Source organism: Thalia democratica, chromosome 6 (assembly GCF_965202585.1).
Source record: "Thalia democratica chromosome 6, ktThaDemo2.hap1.1, whole genome shotgun sequence".
NCBI lineage: Eukaryota > Metazoa > Chordata > Thaliacea > Salpida > Salpidae > Thalia > Thalia democratica.
This window is the reverse complement of record NC_139170.1, coordinates 51,888,893-51,916,224: the sequence shown is the minus strand read 5'-3', so window position 1 is coordinate 51,916,224 and position 27,332 is coordinate 51,888,893. Positions and strand designations below refer to the sequence as shown.

The window sequence follows — 27,332 nt, the reverse complement described above, 5'->3', positions numbered from 1 at the left end:
ACATAACTAAATATTTTTGAAAATGTCGGGTTGAAAAAAGTTAGTTTAATTTTATAAATTTTATAAAAAAACTAAGTTAGTTTCAGATATTTCAAAAAACTCAAACAATTTTTTGTTAAAGTTTAAATGATTTTATTTAATTTATTTTTTATTGGTTTTTTATTAAATTGTTATATAGGGTTGTAAATAAACAAAAAAAAAAACAAATATAACGGGACAAATATTATACTAATTTTACTTGTTATCAAAATTTGTGCTCAGGAGTCAGGGTTGTTACGAGTTTAAACTTCTTATGACAGGTAATTTATGCTGTCTCAAAAAATTAAGCTTTTTTAGTGTTTTATTAGGGGTCATAAAAAATAAAAACAGATATTAAAAGAGACTTTAATCATGATAAAATTAGGACATTAATAAAAGTTTAGTATCAGACATTTTTTTAAGTTTTAGTTTATGAGTTAAAATGTTGACCTGAAATCATTATTAATAACTTGAAAATGTTTTATTTGTAATTAAATAGTGAAGTATCAAAATTAGTTTTATACAACTAATTTATATCCAAAATTCAAACAGATTATAAGTTTTATTAAAATGGTGTTCACATTTGCTGCATTCTGCTACATAGTGGCAATTATCACATTAATGTTCCTGATATTCCTGTCAGCATACCAAGCAATCGCCTTTGACGATCTCAATTATTTCTACAAGAACCCGATAGACCACTGCAAGAGCTTGAACTCTCTCGTACTGCCAGAATACGTTGCTCACTCGACCGTTACATTTTTGTTCCTTCTAAGCGGCTGCTGTGTTACTTTCGGACTCAACTGCCCGCTAGTCGCTTACCACTGCTACAGGTACAAGAAGCGATCATCTCGATTGTCGATAGCGACCAAACCCGGCTTGTACGACCCGACCACCGTTATGAACCGTGAGAATTTGAACTACGGTTTCGCGGAGGGTTTCTCGAAAACTTTTGTTTACTTTAGTTCGTTTTTCGGGTACCTGTTTGGGTTAGTGTACACTCTCGCAAGCAGTTTGGCTGCACATTGTTCTGTTGGTGCTTGCATGTTTGTTACTGTAATTTTGTAGCGTTAAAAATAAAATAGATAACAAAAGTTGTAGTAGTTTTTTATATAACTAGATATCTTGAAACTTAAACTTACAAAACTATTTATTGATTTTAACTCTTATTTTATTTTTAGCTATTTCTTTTTAACAAGTTTTTGTTTAAATTATCAGAACAAATGAGTTTGTATTATAATACATAACATTAAATTATGTTATTCATTTTTCTTTACAGAACTGGTTTACATTTAAACATTTAGTTCAGGCTTTGATATTATCATGATTAAATATCTCACTTGAAAAATAGTCCTACTATTTTGTCAATAGTAACTAACATTGTTTTTAGCATTGCAGATACTACATCAGAGTTTGCAGTAAGTACTCCTCTTGCAACATTTTAAATAAGTTGCTGTTTAATTGTAATTAGTTATTAGTTTTTATTTTTTAGTAAATTGTCTTTTATTCAACAGAATTTTGTAATCTAGTTGTAATGTTTCCCTTAATATTTGCTGATTCATCAAAAAAAGAAATCATAGTTCTTAATTGTTAAAAATTAATTTTTCGATAAATTTCTAATATGTTTGGGTAAAAAGGGTTATGGATAAGGTATTAAGACAAAAAATGCCGACTCAGCAAATACTAGGGGAAACACCGTTACATTACAATCGGACCCATTAACTAAAAGAGCGTAACTTTCATTTAAGATAACATTCTTAAGATAATTCAAAACATTACTATTGAGTGCTACTCATCCAAACCTTAAAACATAAAAAAAAAAAAAAAAGAAGTAAAGTTTAAATATAACTATTGTATTAGTTGTAATTTTCAATAATATGACAAAAGGCATATGAACAAGTTTATGTATTATTTTTCTATTGTTATTTACATAATAAAAGTGTCAAAAAAGTCATAAAGTTCATTATATAGTATGTATGATGTATGTATATAGTATGTAACAATTATTGGTTTTACATGTTTCTACACATTCTTTAAGCATCGATTGTTCTTCTGAAAAATCTTAAGACAGAAATATGGCCTATAAAAAATTGTACATGCATTTATCTGAGTGTGAAAATAAACTTTCTAACAATAAACTAGCATTTGTGAATGAAAATGCAGCAGTACTATGAAATATATTTAAATTACTATTTTATGTAAATTTGCATAAAAAATACTAGTACAAGTTTCGCATAGAAAAAATGTGAATAAGAAAAGTTAAGGTTTTATGAACAAGTTAACAACTGTTAATAATTTTGTGATTTTCAAAGTTGCTTATAAAAAATCAAAGTTATAAGTTTGTTAACATTTATTAGTACTTTTTCATTTGTATTTTAATTGTGCAAAACATTAAGCTTATTTAATGTTACTAATGGCAATAGTTAAATTTTTGCTTTTACTCAGATGAGATTAAAACAGCAATAAAAAGTTTAATTTAAAACAACTTAAAAGTATAAATAGTTTTTAAAGAAAAATATTTTATTAAAGTTTATTTTAAAGAATAAAAAAGTTTAAAACAACTGTTAGATTTTTTCAACCATTTCAATTAGTTTTAAATATGTTCGCCAGAACAATAATATATTACAAAAAGTTTAGGAACTAGATACACAGAAAACATATCTTTTTATTTAGAATTTTAATATTGGTTACAAAACTTTTATTTTAAAATAAATATTAGACAATTAATTAAAAATGTTTGCTTTTCTTTATTTTTTACAACGCCATACATTGAAAATGTGTTATATATAGGACATATATGATAAACAAATCAATAAATAAAAAATTATACATTAGATGAAACTGGATTAAAGAATTATATCACACATTAAACATAAAACAAATAACAGAATTACTAATACAATTTCGCTAAAATAAGTAAAATATTTGCATACACTAATTGGATCGAATCAGGAGTTAAGTGAAACTTAGTGTTTGAAAAAAATACTTTTAATTTTTACATTACATAAAAAACAGATGCCTCTGTTATTTTCCTTTACTTTAATATAGGAACTCCAATTTTACGGTATTTTTTGTACCATTTTTTATAAAAATTTGCTTTTTGGATATCGCCATTGAGACGTTAATTTTGTAACTAGTTATATATCTTAATTTTTGAGAGTTTTGAAACCCATTCATGTTTTACAAATAAATGTTTTAGCTTATACGTAACTAAAGCTCTTTTACTAATCCTTTTTGTGAGGCGCTTACCTTTTAACTGGCATATTGATTTTGACAACAAACTTTGACTCTTTGTTTTATCGGTTTTTAATTATTGCTTTTTTGTTGAACTTGGCAATTGCAGACTCTAAAATTGCTTTACATGCGTGTCTGAATTCAACATTACTTTTTTATAGGATATATCAGCTATTTGCTATCTTTTTAGTGCAAAAAGTGAATTTTATAATTCAATCTGTGTTATTGGCAGTCTTTAAAAACTGGTAAGAAAATAAAAGTAATTGTTAGATGAATAAATGTAACATGATCGCCTTAGGTAGGCAGAAAATTAGCATTTAAAAAGCTTTACTCAAAGCTTTTATGTTTTCTATGAGCTTTATTTTATTCGATATTAGCTATACTTTAATATATTATATATTATACACAGTTATATACTGTCTAAATTCTAAAACGTCAAAAACGGCAAATTTAGGACTTATTGATCTATACTTAAACTTATTTTAGTATCAAATAGTAACAGCAACAGTCCAATCATTTTGATTAGCATCAAACTTTTTACAAATTGAATCATTATTTTGTACGAGTTTCTGAAAAAGGCACAAAAGTTTCTTTTAATTTATTTTTTGTTAACAAGTTTAAGTATTGAAAGTTACTCGAGTTTATAATCTCATAGATAAAACAGGCAAGTTTTTATCGAGCTTTTGTGTCGAAAGTTCTTTTTAATAAACAACCCTACACAATTTAGCGAAAGTTTTGTTGTGATTTAGTAATTATTTAATGTATGTAATATAAATGAAAACAAATGACTATATGATTATCTATTTATATTTATTCATACAATTGTTTTTATATACTACCAAAAAAGAATTATTTTATAAGCTTTAAAAATACTTTTGCAAATAATAATAAGAATAATAATAATATTATAAGTTTAATAACTTTTAATAATAATTTAAATCAAAGACACCAAGCTAGTATTGTAGTTTGAAATCTTACACACAAAAATGCCCTATAAGTTTTTTAAGTAAAATAAGTTTTTTTAAGAGATAATGTTACGACTAAATTTTTATGATTGTAATAAATTTATTTATTGTTGCTAATTAAAATCTTTAGCTCTAAAAAGATTATCTGTTTGTAAAATAAACTAAATACTTAAACTAAATGTTTTTCATTAACAAAACTTATCAAATATCAAGATAGCAAAAAATGTTTAATAAAAAGAATTATCTTATGGCCCACTTAGATTTATCAACAAAAAAAAATTAAAAAAAATTCAGATGTTAACTTTCATCTGTTAATAACAATTGTAACTCAATTAGCTAGTATTTTAGGAGCTCTTCAGTATTTTAGAACTAAAAGCATTAAGTTTAGCAAATGTTTTGAATACTTAATCTTAGAGCAACTAGTTCAAGTAAAGCTTAAACTAGAAACATGAATTAAGTAGGACTTGGATTTTTATAAAAAGCTGTTAAAACAACTGACATTTACTTAATCTGCATCTTCAACTAGAAGTTTTGGAAATATTCATCCCTAAAAGAAAATTTCTTTAAACAGTAACTGTGTTTATATAGGATTTCAGTATAAAAAGCCTTGTTAAAATATCAAAAATTAGTGATGTATAAAAAGCTGTAAACCTTGTTTATTTTTGCTATGAAAGTATTTTGAAACTTATGGTGTTTACCATTGTATAAATTGAATCAAAATATTGAAGCCATCTAAAGTTTAAATTTATAATTTTAGCTCAAAAATAGTTTAAGTTAAAACAAATAAAAAATGTTTAGTTTTATTTCAAAAGTTTAACTTTTAACATATTATTAGTTTTAGCCTATTTGAAGTCTTTTAATGTGAGCAGTTTATTAAAAGCCTTTGAATATTAAAAAAATATTATTCTTCCAAGTTTCATCAAAACTGTAAAATTGGAGTTTTCTTATGTTAAGTTTTTTTGGCTAGTATTTTCTTGCTGAAAAATAAACAACAAATTAATACAAGACTAATATTAGGTTGTTAAAAATGTAAATTTCTAGTTTCTTTTAAAAACTTTTAAAACTGTTGTTAGCTTTAAGTAAAAAAAAAGTATAATAAATATAAAAAATATATAGCACACAATGTTATAAATAACTATTAGTGTCCATTTAATTACTACTTATAAGTTTAGAAATCTCTGCTTATTCTGCAATAAATGTCACAACCTAAATTTACAGTTCACATGATAAAACTCGAATTTTACATAACATTTATTGGTAAAGAAGGGACTGTAAGTTGCAGATGTATTTTCATTAAAAAAGCATATTTCATTGTTATTCTCAAGTTCAATTAAAAGTGGTTAAGTCATTTAAACTTTTTGACCACAAAGTTACAAAAGTGAAATTAAAACTTTGTCTATTAAGTTGATGATTTTAAGTTTATTAACATCTAAATACTGTTAGTTAAGTGAGTAGTCTTAAACAAAAGTAGCAATAGTATTTAAAGAAATTGGTTTGACTCTATGGCAACTTATAATAAATTTAGCCCTGGTAGTATTAAAATATCTTTTAGAGATAAAAGGTTTCTATTATTAATTTTAATGTAGGATAATAAGTAGAAACTGCACCATAATAGTGTTGTGGTCAATAGTTAAATTGAAATATAAAATAAGAACTTGAAAATTAATAAAAAAATATGGGTTTAAAGAGTAAACATGGATCTAAATTGATATAACCCAGTTTTAATTTTTACAACTGGAGATGAGTTTTTATTCACATTTAAAAAATATTCAACTCTTAGTAGTACAATTTTATTTTGAAAATGTATTTATGAAGACAGTCTGAACCAAAATTTTTAAAGAGCCATACAATTGATGTATAAATTAAACATCAGATCCTTTCAATTTTAGTTGAGAGTTGTTTTTTGTGTTTTTGATTTGAAAATATGCTTGTTGTTTTGCCTTAATTAAATTTTCACCATTTTTTGACTAATTAAAACCAAAATGATAATTTTACAGATATATTACAGTAAAAAATTAAAACAGAAGGTAGTTAAAGTTTTTTATACCTTAATGCTTATTAGGTACTGTTTCTTTATAAAAAATACACATACAAGTACATAAACCATTTTTAAAGTTTAAGTACCTTTAGTATACAGAGTTGCCACTTTACCTAGAAAAACCTGGAATTTTACAATTTAGACAAAAAAAAAACCTGGAATTTTAACAATTTTCACATGTTCAGTAGTAAAATTTGACTCAATATATGTATCATAAAAATTAAACATTTTTGTCATCATCAAAATTTTTTTTTATTAAAAAACATATTCAAAGTAGCTTCACAGTATCTTTTCAATGTTTTTACTTATTTAACAGTTTTTTTTTTTCCTTGAACTTAAATTTAAACTAAAAATAGACCTAAAAATGTGTACTTTCAAAAACCTGGAAGAAATTTGGAAAACCTGGAAAACATTTTGAAAAAACGAGTGGAACATTGTATATATGTTTAATTATACTGTAGATTAAATAAAACAAGCGCTAGTTTACATATGTTTAAGGCTCAATTATTTATTATTTGATGAAAACTTTAATTTACAAAAATACTTTAAATATAAAAAACTAGCCTGAAATTTGAAAAAAATTCAAACTAGTTTGAATCAGCCTAACTACTTCAACAGTTTTATTCTAGCCTTAAATGTGTGACAACCCTGTCTTAAAAATACCATAAGTACAAATTTTATGTTTTTAAAATTGGTAACTGTTAACACTAAATCAATAAAAAATGTTCTGCTTAAAATTTGTTTATAGTTTAGCAAAAGTAGGCTGAGCTATCAGAGTTTTCACTTTCCTGAGTTTCTTTGATTATTGTACCCAATTTTTTTATTACAAAAAAGACTAGGATTACCTAGATTAAATTTAAAAAACCATAAAAACACCAAGTTTCCCTGGATTGTAATTTTTATCCTAGAGATAGATTAAATTTTAATCATTTATAAAAGTATCCAGGAGGCTAATCTTTAACTTTTATCCTGTTATGTTGATATACTTAAAATTACTCCCGCTTTTAATTTTGAAGTGTTAATAGCATTTTTTTTTCATCATGTTACTTGGAAACTATAAACTTGGTAAAAAATTTATTAGAACTTAATTTTAAAAATTTAAGTTTTAAAATTTTAGTACAAAAAGATTAACTACTGTAAAAAGTAAGTAATATTTAGATATGAATAGTAATAGTTAACTTAAAAGTTAATAAAACAATATCATATACATGTATACAAGCAGGATTGCCACACACTCAAATTAATTCAGGATTTTTTTAAAACTCAGGCTGACACAGGATAGTATTGTTTTTATAAAATACTCAGATTATTTTAAGATTTTAAAAAAATCTCAAGATTGTTTTTTGTAAACTTTGAATGAGTTTAGTTAATTTTGCAACATTTTGTAAATTTATACCCAATTATGTTGAAGATCTTGGTTTTTATTAAGGCTGGAATGTGAAAAAAAAAAGAGAAATCAAAAAAACTCAGGATGACTCAAGACAGTTTTAGGTCACTAAGGATAGTTTTTGACCTAAATAGTGGCAACCCTAATGTAGTTTAAAATTGGTCCATCACAGGGCTAAAGATGTAAAATCCAAAAAAGTTTAATGCTTTTTATGATTTTTCTTATTTATTTGGAAAACCAAGTTTTTTTTTATTATATTGAAATTACCCTGGAAAATGTTGATTGAACTGTTGAAAATTTAAAAAAGATTTATTTAAACAGTTTAACCATGCTATTTTTTAATTGGAATAGATCAAGTTGACTTTAATTTTGTACAACTAACTCAACTCATGAAAGTTGAGGTCAAATTTGAAATATTACTTTTCTAGTTTAAAAACTATGATATAAATGTATAAGAAATTTTAAGTTTTCTGCAAGTGTCATATAAAGTAATTACAATTTATAAAAGTTAGTTCACATGAAACTTAAATTTTATAAATTTTCAAAATTTACTTTACTCAATATTTCAAGCTAACTTTTCATTAAAAACTGGCCAAGTTAGTAATAAAAAAATTCAAGTTAAAAACAAAATATTTAGAAAATTAAAAAAGAAACATTATTATATTATTCTGTAAGTATAATTTGAAATACTTGATGACAAGTATTAAATTAACACTTGTTATTTTTGGTATACTTTTATACAAAAGTTTTATAAAAAGAAAACTTACAATAATAATATGTTTAAGTATATACATATATTTAAAATAAGTATTAATGATGTAAAACCATGATTTTTGCCTCTAATTCTAAATTCTAAAATTTGTTATTGTAAGCATCACATCAAAATAGCTCATAAATTAATGCTTTGCATATAACTAAACATCAGGATTACTTACTTAAAAATAAAATGTGAATTTCAAAGTTTTATAACTATTTTAAAAATTTTATAAAAAATTTCAAACACTAGTAATGATAATTTAGATATTGGGATTTTTTTCTTAAAATGCTTCATTATGTAAAAAGTTAATGAGTTGGTATTTTCAAAGTGTGCTTCAAAAAAAAAAGTCTGACAACTAGAAACTATTTGGAAGGTTTTACACACTCAGGAAAACTCAAAATATCTTTAAGTTTTTGAAAATCTCAGGACAGCTTAGGGTAACTCAAAATATTTTGATTTTATTTCAAACTGAGGTTGACTCAGGATCGTATTTTTTTTCAATCTCAGGAAAGTATTTTTAAAGATGAATAAGATTTATATATTTAATTATAAATACAAATATAACTAAGTTTGTTGAGGAACTTGATTTTATTAACTTTGAAATGTTTAAAAATAGTTTAAACAACTTAATAAAACTCATGTTGTCTCAGAACAGATTTTGTGACTCAAAGAGTGGCAACCCTGCAATTGATTACAACCTTTTACAGAAAAGAGATAATAAATTTTAAGTATACTGTGTCTAGGGTGCTTGAAAAATTTAACCATTATAAGCAGTGTTTTAAAGCAAAACAACTAAAAACTGTTTTATGTTTATTTAAAAGTATATGATTGAAGTTTTTATGTATTTAAGTTTGAAAAATACCTTTAAACTGTTTTAAATTAAAATAATACTGTTATATTTTATTACACTATTTTATTAATTGATGTTTTTAGTTTTGAGCGTTTTAGTATTAAAATTTAACATATCTTTCTATAAAATGAGTGTTATTAATTTTAGTAAAGTAATTATGCATTAAAAATATAAAAAATTCTCATGTTATCAACTATTTCAAATTTCAGTTTGTAATTGTGTAGTTTGTTTAACAAGTATTGTAACATAATGACAACCATGGAAGAGTTTCAGCCCGTGGATGGGCAGTTTTCGGATGCAGAGTCCTCAGAAGAAGAAGCAACCCAACAACAAGTGCCTCAACTAGAAGAAGAGGAAGATTTCTCAGACAACAATGAGGACGAGTTTGACATCCTGGAGGAGGAGTTGCTGAGCAGGTGCGACGAGGGAGTCTCCATGAGCACCAACATCAAGCACTTCCAGCCCAAAGCAAACTCAAAGTACCTGGACAACTTTGAGCTGGGCTACTACAACAAGTCTTCAAAATATGTTGAGAATGAAAAATTCTACAAAAAGGACAAGTCGGACAGGGCAACCGTGGAAAACGTCTTGGACCCAAGGACCAGGACCATCCTGAGCAAGCTGCTGAAGGAGAAGCTGACCACCATGGACGGTGTGATCAGCACGGGGAAGGAGGCCAACGTCTACCACGCCATGGCCGGAGAAAGTCACAAGGCAATAAAGATCTACAAAACATCCATAATGGTTTTCAAAGACAGAGACAGGTACATCACGGGGGAGCACAGGTTCCGCAGCGGTTTTGGGAAAAACCCCAGGAAGATGATCAAGGTGTGGGCGGAGAAGGAGGCCAGGAACCTGGTCAGGTTGCGCAATGGGGGAGTACCCTGCCCTGTGCTGGATTTTCTCAAAGGTCACGTTCTGGTAATGGACTTCATTGGCAAGAACGGGGTTCCTGCACCACTGTTGAAGGATGTGAGCTTGACAGAGTCAAAGTACCGTGAGCTCTATTTGGAATGCATTCTGATTGTGAGGAAGATGTACCACAAGTGCAACCTTGTGCACGCTGATCTCTCAGAGTTTAACTTGCTGTACCACAACGGCAGCATTGTGGTAATTGATGTGTCCCAGTCAGTTGAGCACGACCATCCTTCAGCACTGGAGTTTCTGAGATCAGACTGCACCAACATAAACCACTTCTTTGGCAAGAACAAGGTCTGCGTCCTGTCCCTTCAGGAGCTGTTCAACTTTGTCACCGACATCACCATAGATGAAAACAACATTGAAGCAGAAGTCGACAGGCTGATGACAAACGCTGTTGAGTCGGGCAGGAAGTGGGACCCCAAGGCTTTGAATGTGGAAGAGGAGGTCTTCAAGAAGAGGTTTATCGCCAGGACCCTTCATGACATTGACAACCCGGTCAAGGACATGCGCAAGAGGGCAGAGGGGGAGAAGCTGGACCATGAGTGCGTCACGGGGGTGATGTTCACCAAAAAGTCCCAGGAGGAAGAAGAAAGTGGATCTGAAGAAGATGAAGATGACAAGGAGAATGTCGAGGAGAGGAAGAAGAACGTGGTGATCAGCACAAAGAAGATGACCAAGGAGGAGATGAAGGCGCATAAGAAGAAGGTGAAGGAGGAGAACAGGGAGAGGAGGAAGGAGAAGATGCCCAAGCACGTGAAGAAGAGGAAGGAGAAAGTCACCACAACAAAGAGAAAATAACTTTTTGTTTCGAAACTAGTTTAAGACTGTTTAGGCCAATTGTTGTTAGTTGACTTTTTGTGCTTTTTGAATTGACTTTTTTTAAGTGAAGATTAATTGTTCTTGAAAAATGATTAACATCAAACGTTCCTTAAGCTCTTTAATTAATTTCTATATATGGTACTGACTAAAGTTTCAGTTTTAACATAAATTTAACAAATAAGTTAAATTGCTTTATCCTTTAATATCAAAAAACATTTTAAATTGCATTCTCATGAAAGTTTTTGATATTTTTACATTTTTTATGCTCAATAGTTTGAAAGTTTGATATATTTTTTTACTGATACTAATAAAATAAGTAAAAAACTGCATTGAAGTTTGAATAATAATTAGAATAAGTTTCAAAACAATCTGACTAAGTGCATTATTCAATTATAAGTAAATAAATTTAAAGTCTTTGCCAATATATAAGTTATTTTTTATGTGCTTGTTCTCAATATTTTTCTAATAAAAGTTAGCATGCTTTTAATTGTTTAAATTATTCTTAAACTTAACTTATTGTTTAATTTATATTTAGAATGATTTTAAAAAGAAGCTATTTAACAATATATTTTTGCAGATAATAGTTTAAAATGCTTTTGTCTCATCCACTTTCTGAAAATAACTTGCCACCCGTTGAGGTTAGCTGTTTGTATTAAAAGTTAATTAACTTTTTACTTTAAGTAAAATTCGATTTGCTATAAAATTAAAGTGTTACTATAAGTTTTGGCTTAAATAGTTATGTTATTGCTAAGTATCAGTTTTATGCATTTTAACTTAAGTACGAATTAAATAAAAACATTTTCAATTAGGAATGTATTAAACTTGTCTGATAAGTATTATAAGTGTTTATTAGTACTAATAATTAGTACAAATTATGTATATTTTTAATTTTTAGCATTTTATGTTTTTTTACTGGAAGTTGAGCATTGATTTTTCTGCATAAGTCTTAAAAAAACGTGTTAAGATATAAATGTAAAAATATTTTTTAGTTGTTAATTTACAAGATTTAGCTTTATTTAAAATATTTTTACTTAGTACTAATAAAATATAAGTAAAGTATAGTATACATTTAGTTTATCAAAGTGTTTTTTAATCTTTAATTAACATAACGTTAAAATAGTCAAAGTTTTTTAGGTTTTCAAACATTATATATATTAATTTTCAAATTTTATAATAGCGAAAACCTTTTAACTAAAAATCAGTTTATGATTTTTTTTATTACTATCATTATTCAATTTATGTTTTAAATAATGAGCTGATTCATAGTCGTTAGTTTAAATAGCTTATAATTTTATCTAACTTTTGTAAAAAGTTATGTACATAGTTTAAATCATGTAACTATCACTAAAGTATATAAAATTTATAAACCTTACTTAAATTTTAAATAAAAATGAAAAAAAGTTTAAGCTACTGACCATATGTTTTGATATTTAATTTGATCAAGGTAAATTAAGTTTTTATCCCTAATATAGTGTACAAATTAAACTACTGATAGAGTTTTTTAATTTTGTACTGTTAATAAAACTTATTAGGTTTTGTTTTAATCAGGGTTGCCAAAAAAACAGGAAAACTTCGAATTTCACAATTTACACTAAAAAAAAGAACCTGATAAAGCATAGAGTTTGAGAAATTTGTAAAAACAACCTGGAATTTTGACAGGTTTATAACAAAACCTGGAATCCTATAACAACCTCGAATTTGACAATTTAGGCTAAAGAGACTGGAATTTTGAACAAAAATCACTGAAAAATCCTGGAATTTTTAACTAGTTTTACTTGAAAGTTAGTAAAGTTTCAACTCACACAAAAAATCTATCTTATAGATAAAGTTTTTGTCACCATCGAAAGTTTTTTTTATTAAAAAATACATTTAAAGTAACTTTACAATATCTTTTCAATGTTGTTATACATTGATTCAACACAGATTTTATCTTTAACTTAATTTTAAACTAAAAGTTGACAAAAAAACTATGTACTTTTATTAACTAGGAGGAAATTTTTAAAAACTTAGTGAAAATTTGCCAAAAATCAGTGGCAACCCTGTTTTGAACAAAATAACCAAAAAACATGGAATTTCAAATTATTTTAACATGAAAAGTTATGAAGTTAGATTAGGAACCAACAATATTTCATATACATTATACAATGATTTTTTATTTTTGTTTAATAAAAAAACATTTAAAATTTTTGAAAAGTATCTTATTAACATTTTTACCCTATGTAAACCATTTTTATCCTTGAATTATTTTTTTATTAAAAATGTACAAAAAGCTTTTACTTTCTAAGATAATTATCTTAAAAGAAATTTAGAAAACCTGAAAATAATAAAAAACCTTTAAATTTTAAGTTTTTAAGTAGTAAATATTTTTGATAATTTAATTTGAGTAACTGCAATCCTAAATGTTAGTGATTTGAAAAGTAACTCATATTTATCAACATAAATTTAGTTAACTAAATAATTTTTTTGCTTGGTTTATTGATCCCACTTTAAAGGGAATTTTAAGTGTTTCTTACTAAGAAATTTAAAACGTTTAAATACCTTTTAAGCCATTAGAAAATGTTTTATACTTTAAACAAATGAAATGTTATGAACTTTTTTGATTAATAAACATAAAACAATGATAACAGATGGATATTATATTCGTGGTTGTCTTAAATACTTTTTATTTTATATTTTATAAAATTTTTTTATTTTTTCAAATTCTGCAAAAACCCAAATTTAAAAAAGTTTTATAGCTACGTGAAATCTAAACTTAAGTTAAATAATTCCATACATCTCTTATATGATAATGATAAAAACAAAACAGTAACCTCAGATTTTGAAATAGCAACACTTTTTAACATAAATTTTCAAAAAGTTTTTAAAAAAGACGAGAGTTACCAGTCTTTTAAGCTACCCCAAAAGAATTGTAGTAAGATGCAAAATTTTTTTATAACCTATGAAGACATTATAAGTTCAATTAACCACTTAAAAGACAAAATCATAAGAACGCCAGAAAACATTCCACCCTATTATATCAAGCATGTTATCCAATCAATAATATTTCCACTTTCATTAATATTTAATTGCTCTCTAGAACTATCTGATGTTCCTAAACAATGGAAAACATCTTTTATTATTCCTGTGCACAAGAAAGGTAATATACACGATGCATTAAATTACAGACCAATATCTCTAACAAGTGGCTTTTCAAGAATTTATGAACATATTGTATCTGTAAAAATTCTCAATCACCTCTTTGATAACAAATTATTAACTAACAAACAGTTTGGTTTTGTTCCAAACCGCTCATCAACTATTCAACTGTTAACATGCTTACATTCTTGGTTAGTTCCTTATCTCAAAAATGAATTTACTAAAGTAGTTTATACGGATATTCAAAAAGCCTTTGATTCAGTATCACACAAAAGATTATTAAAAATTTTAAATCAGTATGGGCTACATGAAAGCTTAATTGATTGGTTTGATAACTTTTTAAATAATAGATCACAAAGAGTACTCATCAATAATACGCTTTCTGACTCTTTAACAATCTACAGTGGAGTACCACAAGGTGGTGTAGTTGGTCCCCTTCTCTTTTTAATTTATATTAATGATATTTGTTCAAACATTGATATTAAAAGTGAGTTAAGCTTATTTGCAGATGATGCCAAAATCTTTAGTCAGTCAAATACTTCATTACAACTATCTTTAGATAATATTTACATATGGTTAAAAACAAGAAAACTAAACTTAAATCCTAGCAAATGTAAAATTCTAACCATTAACAAAAAAGAATCTTCTCCAACTGACCTCTTAATCAATAACATCAAGTTACCAGAAATTAAAGTTTTTAAAGATTTAGGAATTTATATTTCCAAAGATTTGAAATGGAATGAACATATCAACTATTTATATAAGATTGCAAAAACTACATGTTATCAAATATTGAAAAGTTTTAAAACTAATTCTGCTTCAATTCTGACAAAACTATTTAAAACATACGTTCGCCCTAAACTTGAGTTTAGTACCCAAATTTGGTCACCCCATTTAAAAAAGGATATTAACAAAATTGAATCTGTGCAAAGGAGTTTTACCTGTCATATTTGTAATCGTTGCAACATATCTTACACGTCATATAATGATAGAATGATTAAATTTGGATTGAAATCACTGGAATATAGAAGATGGGAATTTGATTTATTAATTCTTTACAAAATTATCAATGGCAAATATAAAAGTTTTTTTAACCAGTTTTTTAATTTTACCCAAAATAAATATCAACTAAGAGGAAATAATTTGAAAATAAAATGTAAACATGATTTTCAAAACAGTCAGTGGCAAGGCGCATTTTTTCACAGAGCAAAAGCTATGTGGAACAGACTACCTCAGGATATAGTATCTTGTGAGAGGGTAGAACAATTTCGTTTAAAGCTAAAAAGATTTGACTTAAATACGATAAATACCAGTAAAATTAACTAATTTTCCACTGTAACAAAAGGAAAAATATTCGTTTCCCTACGCCTCCCCCCTACAAACTATTAGTTTACTTATATATTTTGTAGTTATGAATATTGTTTTATAAGCCATGATTTTAGACAAACTTCTTTACTGTGTGTACTAAGTAATATATAAATTTGAATTTTTTGAACTGAATTTTCAATTTAGTTGATTTGTTTATCATATTGTGTTTAACTTTGTGTTTCCATTTAAATTATGTTTGTATATATATATATGTATAATTTATCTTAAAGTTTTGAATATATGTTTATTTTCTTTTTCTCTTTTTGTGTGTCCTGTTTAAGTGGCTCAGGTTTTGATGCCTGAGTCCAACATTGCACAATAAACAATATAATAATAATAATAATAATAATATTTTCTTGACACTAGTATAAGCTTAGTAGGACAAAAACAATGTATAAATTGGGACCGGTCAAAATTTCACAAAGGGTCAATTTTGCACAAAGACAAAATTATACGAAGACATTTTTGCACAAGAGTAAAAACAAAACAGAAAAAAAAATATATAAAAAAAACCTTAGAAATTAAACTAAAAGATAGATTAATTAATAAACAAAAAGAAAGAAAATGTTACTGACCGAGGGTAAGGATTACGGGTAACAGTGATAGTAAAAAAATTAATTAAAAATAATAAATTACTGAGGATAAGGGTTAGGGGTAACAATGATAGTAAAAAATATTGAAATCAATAAAAAAGTTATAAAATAAAGTAAATTAAAAAAATCTACCCATGCAAAAATGTCTCCTTGCAAAAATGACCCTCTGGGCAAAAGTTTCTTTGTGCAATTCAGCCCCCTTTGTGCAAATTTGACACCTACCTGTATAAATTATAGTTATAAATAAAAATCAACATTGGCCCTTTTATTTCATATTAATCGTAGCTTATAGAATGTTTAAAATGAGGTAGTTTTTACCCCATAAGAAAACTTATGAGTTTTAGTTTAGGGATTTAAGTTTGTAATTTTTATAAACTTCTCAATAAAGGAAAACAAAACTTTTTCACTAAAAATCTATCATTTATTTCAATTTTGCTTGAAATATCATTTTAACTTTAACCAATAATATTTTTAAGTCTTTCTATCAAAAAAAATTTTAAGCTTTTAAAAAAATATTTTGTAAAAACCCTTTTTTGTTTTTTACCAAACTTTTACTTTTGCACATTTAAAAACATCTGACCCCAGAAAATGTTTAAATTACTTAATGATTATAGGGGAGGGTCCAACTACTTTTTTTTACAAAAATTAACACTGGCTCTTATTTGAAAGCTTAAAATGTATACTTTAAGATACTTTGTTTAAAAATTTTTTTTTGAGATATAGCAAGAAAAAGAAATTCCAATAGTATGGAATCATAAATTTTAAGTTTCAGTTTTCTCAAAATTAAAAAAAAGCTCACTAAAAATTCATGTTCTCCTTCATTTTTAAGCTATTGACTTCAAATATTCAGGAAACTTACCTTGGTATTAAAAGAAAAAATAATATTGTAACATTTTGAAAAATTAAATAAATAAAAGTTTTATGACCAAAGGAAGAAGAAAACTAAAATAACTTAAAATTAAAAAATATACTGTAGCATTGTTTATTAAAAAGTTAAGTTTAAACTCGAAAAATTTGAGAAATGTTGCTTAAAACTGTAGTAGAATTGAACATAAATTTTTAATAAAATAGTCTTTTTTTGCCTTTTTAGCTTTGCCCTTCCACAAGAGTCCTACTAAACTCACTGAATTTTGCTCTCATAATCTAAGTTCAAAAACTAATTTTCACTTTAAGAAACAGTAAAAGCAACTGTTAGCTGAGTTGAAGATTTTCAAAATAAGATCATCATGTAAAAAAAATTCTTTACCCCCCTTCCCCTATGCATTTTTGTGATTTTAAGTACAAAAAAATGTTTAGTGAATTATTAAAATTGAAGAAAATTGCCAATAAAAACATGTTGTTTATACTTTTGAGGGCTTTTTACAACAAAGACTGTTTTTCAAAAGATTACTTAAGTAATTCTATTTGGATAAGAATTGAAAATGTTTATATAATAAACAAAAAATCTCTTAATCTCTTGTTTTTTATAAGAGTTAAAACAGATTTTTTAATGGTTAATTAAACCTATTTTATTACATGTAGATCACATTATTCAAGCTGTCCAATTTCTACTATAAAAAAGGCAGACTTCTTTCAAACAATTCTTTTTTTCTATACAAAGTTTTCCTATAAAGCTAATTTTTGTAAAACAGTGCAATGACTCCAATGGCATAAAGTATTTATTTTTCAGAAATTTTAGTCTTTTTCAAAATTCATAAAATTTAATTTGTTACAGATAAAACTATTGATTTGATAACCACTTTTTTAAATATACTAATATAAATTTAATTTTCAGTTCTACATTTTATAACTTATAGTTATTGGTGTCAAATCTCAAATTTTTAAACTGAAGAATCAAATATGTTCTTTGGTTTTAGTTTTTACGGTACCCAAAGTTGAAATAATTTGTTTTATAGTTTATAGTTTGAAAACTTAAATTTAACTTAGTTGATTACATTAATAGATTATCATATATATTTTTATGGAGTTTTAGTTTGTGCCTCCCATAAGTAACCTATTGTAGTCTCTGACTTTGACCCGCTTTATCTCAAAAAACATATTGAATTTTAAGGGCATAGGGGGGTAAACACCCTTTTTTGGTTTTTGATCTTATTTTATATAGTTTTTACTAAGCTACAAGATGCTTTTTACAGATTTAAAAAATTCAAAACAATTTTTGAGATATAGCCGGTCAAAGTCCGAGCTGACAATAGGTTCCTTATGGGAGGCGCAAACTAAAACGGCAAATAACTAGAAATCACTAAAAATCTATCTCCTCCTACGTTTTTTAAGATAACTACCTCAAATTTTCAGGAAATGTTCTTTGCAGTATTTAGAAAATTCTGTTGGAAGGAATTTCAAAAAAATTATTAAAAAAAATATTTATAATAAAAAAAAAAAAAAAACTGTTTATTTTTTATATAAATTTTTTAATTTTTTTTTAAATTTCTTCCGACAGAATTTTCTAAATATATCAAGGAACACTTCCTGAAAGTTTGAGGTAGTTATCTCAAAAAACGTAGGAGAAGATAGATTTTTAGTGAAATAGTCTATTTTTGCTGTTTTAGTTTGCGCCTCCCATAAGGAACCTATTGTTGGCTCCAACTTTGACCGGCTATATCTCAAAAGTTGTTTTGAATTCTACAAATCTGTAAAAAGCACCTTGTAGCTTAGTAAAAACTATATAAAATAAGATCAAAAACCAAAAAAGGGTGTTTACCCCCCTATGCCCTTAATAATCTGCAAAAAAGAAACTTTTAGCTTAGTTAAAACTCAATTAAATAAGACTAAATTGTGAAAAAAGTGGTTAATCCCCTTTTGCTCTTAATGGTTTTAATGAAAAGCTAAATACAAAATTGATGTTGCCTTGAAATGAACCAATATATTTTGTGAAGAAAATAGAACATAACATATATTTGAAAAACCACTCTTGATATTATAAAAGGCTTGCCACACACTAAACCAACTCAGGTTAGTTTGATTTATTTTGAAAAACTCAGGCCAATTAACTTTTTTTTAACTGATGCTAATTTGAATACTTTTCCTTAATCTCAGGTTAGTTTTTTTTTATACTTGTTTTTATTTTAAAATAGTGTTTCATTAAATAGATTTTCTTGGTACTTTTAGGTTTTATCAATTGATGAACATTCTTTTTTAAGTTTGTTGCTTAAATTTTAAAAAATCATCATAAACTCAGGCTAGTTTTCGGCCATGTAGGCTGGCTTTTATGACTTAAAAAGTGGCAATCTTGTTATATAACAATATTAAACAAAAGTGAATGTTACATAAGACTGCCTGTGTAGTGTACTAATTAGTAGTAACGCTTACAAATAATTTTATTAACTTGTAAAATGAAAAATAATTTTGTGTTGTGGTTATAAGTGATAATTTTTTTTTGTTGTAATATGTATATACATGATGATAAAAATAAGAAATAAAAAAGAAATAGTTGTTATTTACATGAAACAGTTCAACTCTTTTTACAGTTGCAAAAACAACTAAAGTAATTTAATGTCAATGAAAAAAATCACAGGAAAAAGTTAATTAAGGAATTTGTCAAAATTTTGTAATAAAATATAAAACTAAGGTTAAATTGTACGTATTTTCAAATATTATTATTTTTGTCAGTCTGAGGTTTTGAATCGATCTTATGGCAAGAAATTTGTATAACCTGAATCAAAAAATTAATATTGGCTGCAAAATACATTTAAAGTTGCAATACTTTATCTTTGTAGTAGTTTTTTAGCTATTAAAAACACTTTTTAGTATTAACATTAATTTTTTACAAACTTATCAAAATATTTGGGGTAAAACCATAAATTCTTGAAGTTGATCAGTAAAATTTGAAAGAAGTTTACAAAAAGTCAGTAGCCATTCTTTAAAATTACTTATTTGTGAAAATTAGAAGGTTGTTTATGAAATGAAAGCGATTTTACATTTTTAGTGAAATAACTACAATATAGATTTTAATTTTTTTAATAACTTTTACGTTTGATCTTTCTTTAAGGAATCTGTTGATCTCAACAAATTTGAAAAGTTACTTAAAATTTATTAAGCAGTTTAAAATGCCTGATAACTAAGGTAAAGCTTACAAAGTAGTTTTCCTTTTAGATACAAGGTTTTGTCTTATATGGGATTAATACCAAAGTTTTAATTCTTCATACACTAGTTCTTAAATTATACACTTTTGTATTGTATAAGTTGGAAAATGATAATATATGACTTATATGAAAAGTAGTCTATAAATAATGACTTACTAATATTTTATGAAGTTAATTTACTTAAAAAATATCAAAATTAAAAGAAAAACAGAATATTTGTCATTTGATTTTTACTGTAACTTTTTCTTATACCAGACTGAATCCACTGAAAAAAATTTTTAGAGCTTGTAGGTTTCTTTATCTATTTTTAGTAGTTGACTAATGTTTTAGTCTAATTAGCTTATAGCAACAAGTCATATTGTTTTAACATTATTAACTAATTGTAACAATTTTAAAAGGTGAACTTGATAGGAGAGAAAGTTCTGCATCCAGTAGTTCATTTTTGTGAGTTGTGTAATTTTCCCATCAGACTGTATGGAAGACTGGTTAGTAAAATAAACATTAGTATTTTAATAATTATGTAAAAATTTGTATTGTTTAGTGCCAATTTAGGTATTTACTTTTTTGTTTAAAATAAATTTTTATTCTTATTCTTTTAACACCTTACAAAATAGAAAAATGTGTCCTTAAATATTATTAAAAATGTAATTTTATAAAATTTTACTCATTAATTATCATTTTTGTAACTATAATTTATTCTATAGAGGCTTAATTAGTTAAGTTTTAAAATTCTTCTCAAAGTTTGAATTACAAAATAACTTTAATTTAAAATTTTGTAGATTATGCAAAATGTTTATATGTGGAAATGTTAACTAAAACTGTTATCATTTTTTTAAATTTCTGTAATTGACATTTTCATAAGTAATTTGTTTTTAAATAAGTATTTATAGGACTAAACCCAGCACATTGTCAATGAATTAATTTATTGTTTTGTATAGTTATAAAACTTATATTTTATTTTATGAAACAATTTTTTGAAACGATTATTATAAAACATAACACAAGTTTACATGTGGTTGTTTTATATAATAAATTTTTAATAAGTTTTACTCAAAAAATAAAATCCGTTAAAATAAATTTATCTTACAGTCACTTCTAGTTCTTAAGGCTTAATTATTTTTAAATATATTAATGCAGCTACAGTAAAATTTAGATTATTGCAGTAAAACTTTATTGAATATTAATAGAATCTAAGTTTGTACAGAAATATTGACAACACATATAATATTAAATACAAAATAAAATTAGTAAATTTTGTACAAATTAGTAAATTTTATTTTAGCCTTTGTAGCAATAATAATTGTTAGTTGTTTGATAGAGTATTCAAAAAATCTTATAGATCGAGGGTTTAAGATTAAAAATAATACAATATAAACAGTACGTTATTTTTTCAACCAGTATCACACTATTAAATTTACTCATAATCTTTTCAGCTGGCATATTACCAGCCTGTTTTATATTGTCTATGATAATTCTTATTTATTGACATAAAACATTCCAAACCTGAATAGACTTAAATTAAGCTACTATGTAATGCTTGTTTGTAACTTTGTTGTAGCTTTAGCAAAAACTTTTAGTATAGTTTAACATGTTTAAAACAGTTCTTTAGAAAATAGTCTTAAGCTCAGTTTTATACTACTTAAACAATATAATTTTACTGTTTGCTTCTGTTATACGCCTGCATTTCAAATGAGTTTCCATTTCAATCAGACTATTAAAGCTGTTTAAAAGAATCTCACTAAAATTGTTTTCTTTTATTGTTTAATACTAATTAAAAATTACATTTTATATTTATATACTTTTTTAAATTTAATTAAATAATAAATAAATTTTTCAGATACCCTGCAAACATGTATACTGTTACACTTGTGCTAAGAAATGCGACAATTTCAATGACAATGCAAAGTGCCCAAAGTTTGTTCATATTGATATATCTAACTTGTGTTTTTTTGTACGTTTATATAGTAAATGTGTACAAAATTTGTTTACCATTAAAAATTTCTTGTTAAGTTATCAATATTCACCCAACTAAATGGTCAATGTTTTTTCGTTTTTAAGTTTAAAGACACAAGTTATTATCAGTGCTGTTAGAAACTTAGGCTAACACAGGCTTGTTTTAAATTAAAAAAATCAGAAAACTCAGACTAGTTTGATGTTCTTGGAAAACTCAGGGTTGCTTTATATATTTTTCCTAAATTTCAGACTACGTTTTTATGACTTAAAAACCTTCATATTTTCTTAAAAGTCAATTTTTGGTTAAATCGTTTTGTTATTATTTTGGTGTTTATAGGTATTTAAGCTTCATTAACAATTTTTTTTTCAGTTTTGAGCACATGTTAGTTCTTTTTCAACTTTATAGTAAATTTGGCAAAAACAAGCTAGTTTTTGATCACTCAGGCTTGCGTTTTTGTCTCAAGGCAACCCTATTTTATGCCTATTGCCCAGTTACCACTTAATCAAAACAATCTAAAAAGACAATTAAAACTGTTACTCTTAATCTAGGCTGTTGCAGAATGTGTTTAGTAAAAAATTAGTTTCCATGAAATATAATTGGTTTTTTACTTTAACATGTTATTCAATTTATTCGTTTATCACCTTTACTATATTCTCAATATATATCAAGTCTCACCTAACAGAGCATTTAATTTGATAGGTGAGACTAAAAACGCAAGAATTTTTTGTTAACGTTTCCGCCTTTCCTTAGTTAAAAAGAAAGCTTTCTTGACTAAGGAAGTAGCAAATATACAGTATATGTTTTTATTTCGCTTTCAAGATATATATAAAATAAATCTGTTTCTTCCATGACTACAAATGCAACGCTGATGTGATATACAACACTATTAAAACTTTTTTTTTAAACTAAAGTTACTTTGCAAATATTAAAATATTTTCGTATATTAATTCAACAGATGCAACGGCGAAGTGCAAAGGATCGAGGAACTTTCTCCCGAATCCGTTGTGTGGATGTGCGATGCAGGTATATAAATTATATATATAACAATCAGGTAAATATATAAATATATATATATATAAAATTATAATCACAGGGGGTCCGACTTGCAAGAGAACTTACCTGAGCCAGCGAGACCTGCTGTCACACATCAAAATGCGCCACAAGGACTCCATCAACAACTCCCTGGCGACCAACTCCATGTCAACCAACTCGATTCCGACCAACTCCATGGCAACGATGAGCACCATGGCTGCCACCAGGGTACAGCAGACTTCCATGACGACCACGTTTCCGCCCCAAATACCGATCCCTCCCCCCAACATGCAGGTCCCTCCCCCGAGTTTGGGAATTCCCCCGAACCTAAACATCTCCGTTCCTCCGCCAAACTTCCTTCCCCCTCTTTCCGGAATTCCCCCTATTTCCAGCGGGGTCAACAGCAACCTGATCAGCGTTCCGATTCAGCAGCAGCCGCCCATCATACCGAGGTTGCCGGGAAACCCCCCAATTTTGCCGGGTAATCCCCGGTTCATGCTGCCCCCGCCGAACATGATGCCGCCCCACACGAGACCCCACAACCCGCAGATGAGGTTTTGAAGCAAAACATAAAATTAAATAAAATTGTTTGTAATGATGTCTAATGACCAAATACTATTTAATTTTCAATTGGTAGCTTTTTCTACAACTTTTATTGTCTTAGTTGGATTTAAGCAACTTTTATTTAATTTTTACAAGGACTTTTTTTGAAAAAAGTGTTTAACAGTGATATTTTAAAAAGATATACAAATTTATCAATAAGAAACAGTAATTTTTTTAGTTTTGGAAAACGTTGTAAAATTTGCACACTGTATAATAGTGTGTTTTGGAGTATTAAGTAAATTTTATAAACATTTTCTACAAGCAATAAGATCTTGTGGCTTATAACATAAAAAATGAATTAATTGTTTGAAAACCGTTTAAAAAGTGTTTAAGTTTCTGTTTTACTTCTTAGTTAATCTTAATTTTTAAGAAGTCTTAAGCAAAAAGTGTTTAAAAGTAAGTTTAATTTTATTGCTTTCATAGTTTTTATTTTATTTTTAATCTTCTCCCTATACCTTTTTCGAGAAAATTGCTTGCAATTTTCGTATTTAGATGCCTAAAAAGCTAGGTTTTAGTGTATAAAGGCTGCTAGTTAATTTTATAGTAATGCAGCGAATTTTTATTTTACTGGATTTTGAGATGACTTCAATAAGTTTTAGACCTTAATTTAGTTTTCCATATTTAATTCAAGTTTTACTTGAAAAGTTACATTAAATTTAATGATAAGCTTCTATTAATCCTTGTTTCGTTAAAAAAAATATTCAGTCTTTTATTTGATATAAAATTTAAAACATAGTTTTCAAACTCTTTTAAAGTTATATACCTTTAATTTATTGTTTTTTTATAATTTTGTTAGTTCAAAAAAAAATATTCTAATTAGTATGCTTAATGTATTTTAATAATATAAAATATTTTTTATAATTTATTTCAATTAATTTTTGCAAAATATTTTGTGTCATTTTAAATATTTATATATTTAAAATAGTAACATTTGTTTATATTGTTAGTAAATTTAAATATTCAATACTTGTTTAATAAATAATATTTTTTAATTAATCTATTACTAAATTTTTTTTTTTTTAATGTGTTGAAGGCATTAGATTCAGTCTAGAATAAATTATTTTATTTAAATCTCTTTTTAAAACAATATATAAAAATGAGGTTACCATTAATTATTCAGAGCTTCACAATAATTTAGGATCTTTCATAAATTATAAATACAATTTTTTAGTTAAGTTCTTTTTCAAAACATGTTGAATCTAGGCCGTGAGTCGGCAAGCATTTAGTGATTCGAATCTCGTAAATAAAAATATTCGCGTGCAGTAGTTGTAACCTTGATTTTTAATATTCTTAACTGATCCAAAATATATACTGTAAGTTTATTTTAAACCTCAAAATATTTAGTTTTAGTTCAGAAGTTCTGATAGTTGAACAAAAGACTTTTTTTGCTCTTCATTTCAAACTTCAAAATATCTAATTTAAGTTTCAGAACTTTTTTTTTTCAAATTTGCGGGCTCCGGACCGAAGGTTACCGCCGCATTTCATTTAAAATAAATAATTTTAGAATTTCTTTTTTCCAAAATTTCATGCCTGCAGACTGCTAATTGCCTTTCATGTGCCGCGTTCAACTTAAAAAAACAGACATCCTTGCGGGCTGCAGTTTGTCGGCTCTTACTGCAATTATCAAAGAAATAAGACAGTTTTTACAAAAACATTAATAATAAATAAACTTTTAACATCCACTTTATAAACTTCTTTGTGACTTTTTAATACATATGTAGCTAACCTACTAAAGAAATTTAAATAAAGAATTTTTTAACTAAATACAGCTAGACTAAACGTGTAAAGTCTTTAATTAATCTTGAGAATAGTTTATGAAATTCCAAGATCATGATTATAGCTTTCCAAATTCTATTTTGAAAATTTTTTAATAATGAAATTTTTATTAAAGATAGCTTTATTGATAAAATAATGAATTGTAGATTGAAAACCGCTACATTGTTTTTTTACGGAAAAATTGTTGGTTTGAAAATATCTAATGAACTGAAAACTCGTTTTATAAACAAATTTACCCAAGGTTTGATAATTAAAATGAGTTATATCTTTACATCAGACCAGGAAAACAGTATGTATATACAAATAACGTGAAAAGGTTTCTTATCAACTAAGTTATTTAGGTCAAAATGAAAAATCTTATATAGTTTTGAAATAAAAGCCGAAAGTTATGGAGAATAATTTTTACTTGAAAACTAACACTTTTCAAACGAAGGTGTTTTCAGCTGATCCTTTTCACAAAAACCAGATTTAGAGGGTATGTTTAAAAAGTTTTTTTTTTTTGATACTAGATTTGGTAATAAGTCTTTTACTTTTTCGTATATACAAATAGATATTACGATTGTGCTAAGTTAGAAATGGTTGAATTCTTAAAGATCTATTAAGATTGTAAACTTATTCAAATAGATAGCTGATCAAATTTAAATATACATTTTCAATTATAAAATACTCTAAGCTAAAACTATTGTTTATACTAATAAATCCAATTTTATTATATTAGAACGTCTTTTGAAAAATATATTTTGGGATAAATATGGAAGTTTTTCAAATTTGTAATCTATTATTTCAAAACCAGCAGGCCTTCATTATGTAAAACGTGTATTTAATTTCTAATCAAAAATATTAAGTCTGTTTTTTTAGAAATATTAGTGTTGGAAAAGCTACTTAATATTTATTGAAATTAACGACTTTTCGGTAACTATGAAACTATAAGACTTAATCTTTAAAATATAGCTTTTCAAAAATTAAAAAACGCATACTGTCAACAAAACATTTATAATTACTAACTTTCACGGTTAAGCTCTTACTTAATTTTAGTGTACGATATATGACTTTAAAAAATTTGTTTTGGATGTTTTATGGCTGCTTTAAGTAAAATTTTTGTAAGGCCTGAAAATTACTTTAAATGTAGCTGACTGACGAGTTTCAATAAAAACAAAACTGTGGTTTCATTCTACCGAAATACTGTGGTCTGATGACCAAATTGGTATGATCAAAATTTAATATTAGTTTGAGCTTGTCTCACGGTATACGAAAGTCCAGACCCAGGCTCTGTAGACTTTTGCAGATGTTATCATTGATTGTATTCAATACGAGCGTACTAGCTGTCTTGTTAGTGTATAATAAAAAACCGGATTTTTTATAACAAATAGACTTTTTAATTTTTTTAAACGAGTTGTGTATTGCTAGCTAATAGTAGAATGCTTACTTCTGATTTGTCAAGCACTAAAAAGCCATATTTTAAAGGAATGACTCTGTATATTATATATATATATATTTATTACTTGGTTTTTTTGAAGTCTGTTGATGGTGAGAGAGGCTCTCCACTTTTCGTAGGTGCCAATTATAGAAATAACATACACAAAATAAACTTTTGCTTGGTACAGCTGTTTCTGCGTTTAATACGCGTCCTCAGCCAAGTTTTATTCAATGAAAAGCAAACTTGTAAGTACAGCAATAAAATTATACAAAATTAGGTATTACGTAATAATAGATAGTTGATTTTAGACAAAATTATTAACAGAGTTTTTAGATAAATTGCTTTCGATAATGTATGCAGCCAGTTTGTAATTCGTTTCTTTTGTT

General features: G+C 26.3%; 2 protein-coding genes and 1 pseudogene across 2 annotated transcripts; all 3 read left to right on the top strand.

The window, feature by feature from the left end:
- The first annotated feature begins 588 nt into the window (after positions 1-588).
- LOC145839220 (protein cornichon pseudogene) lies at positions 589-1,086 on the top strand (annotated as a pseudogene).
- Positions 1,087-9,465: 8,379 nt separating this feature from the next.
- On the top strand, positions 9,466-11,245 carry LOC145837877 (serine/threonine-protein kinase RIO1-like). Its single transcript, XM_082945359.1, has one exon. It carries the CDS (start codon positions 9,499-9,501, stop codon positions 10,966-10,968), a length of 1,470 nt encoding a protein of 489 aa, XP_082801485.1. The 5' UTR covers positions 9,466-9,498; the 3' UTR covers positions 10,969-11,245.
- A 319-nt stretch (positions 11,246-11,564) lies between these two features.
- LOC145838447 (uncharacterized) lies at positions 11,565-23,730 on the top strand. The gene is made up of 5 exons (XM_082946039.1): positions 11,565-11,627; positions 20,563-20,649; positions 22,002-22,078; positions 23,074-23,141; positions 23,212-23,730. Exons 1-5 carry the CDS (start codon positions 11,580-11,582, stop codon positions 23,709-23,711), a joined length of 780 nt encoding a protein of 259 aa, XP_082802165.1. The 5' UTR covers positions 11,565-11,579; the 3' UTR covers positions 23,712-23,730.
- Positions 23,731-27,332: the final 3,602 nt, after the last annotated feature.

Excerpts from the sequence above, each read along its gene's own strand:
- LOC145837877 (XM_082945359.1), top strand. The coding sequence starts at position 9,499 with ATGACAACCATGGAAGAGTTTCAGCCCGTGGATGGGCAGTTTTCGGAT.
- LOC145838447 (XM_082946039.1), top strand. The coding sequence starts at position 11,580 with ATGCTTTTGTCTCATCCACTTTCTGAAAATAACTTGCCACCCGTTGAG. Across the intron at positions 20,650-22,001 it reads TCAGACTGTATGGAAGACTG|ATACCCTGCAAACATGTATA; the intron begins GTTAGTAAAATA and ends TAAATTTTTCAG. Across the intron at positions 23,142-23,211 it reads TGTGTGGATGTGCGATGCAG|GGGGTCCGACTTGCAAGAGA; the intron begins GTATATAAATTA and ends TTATAATCACAG.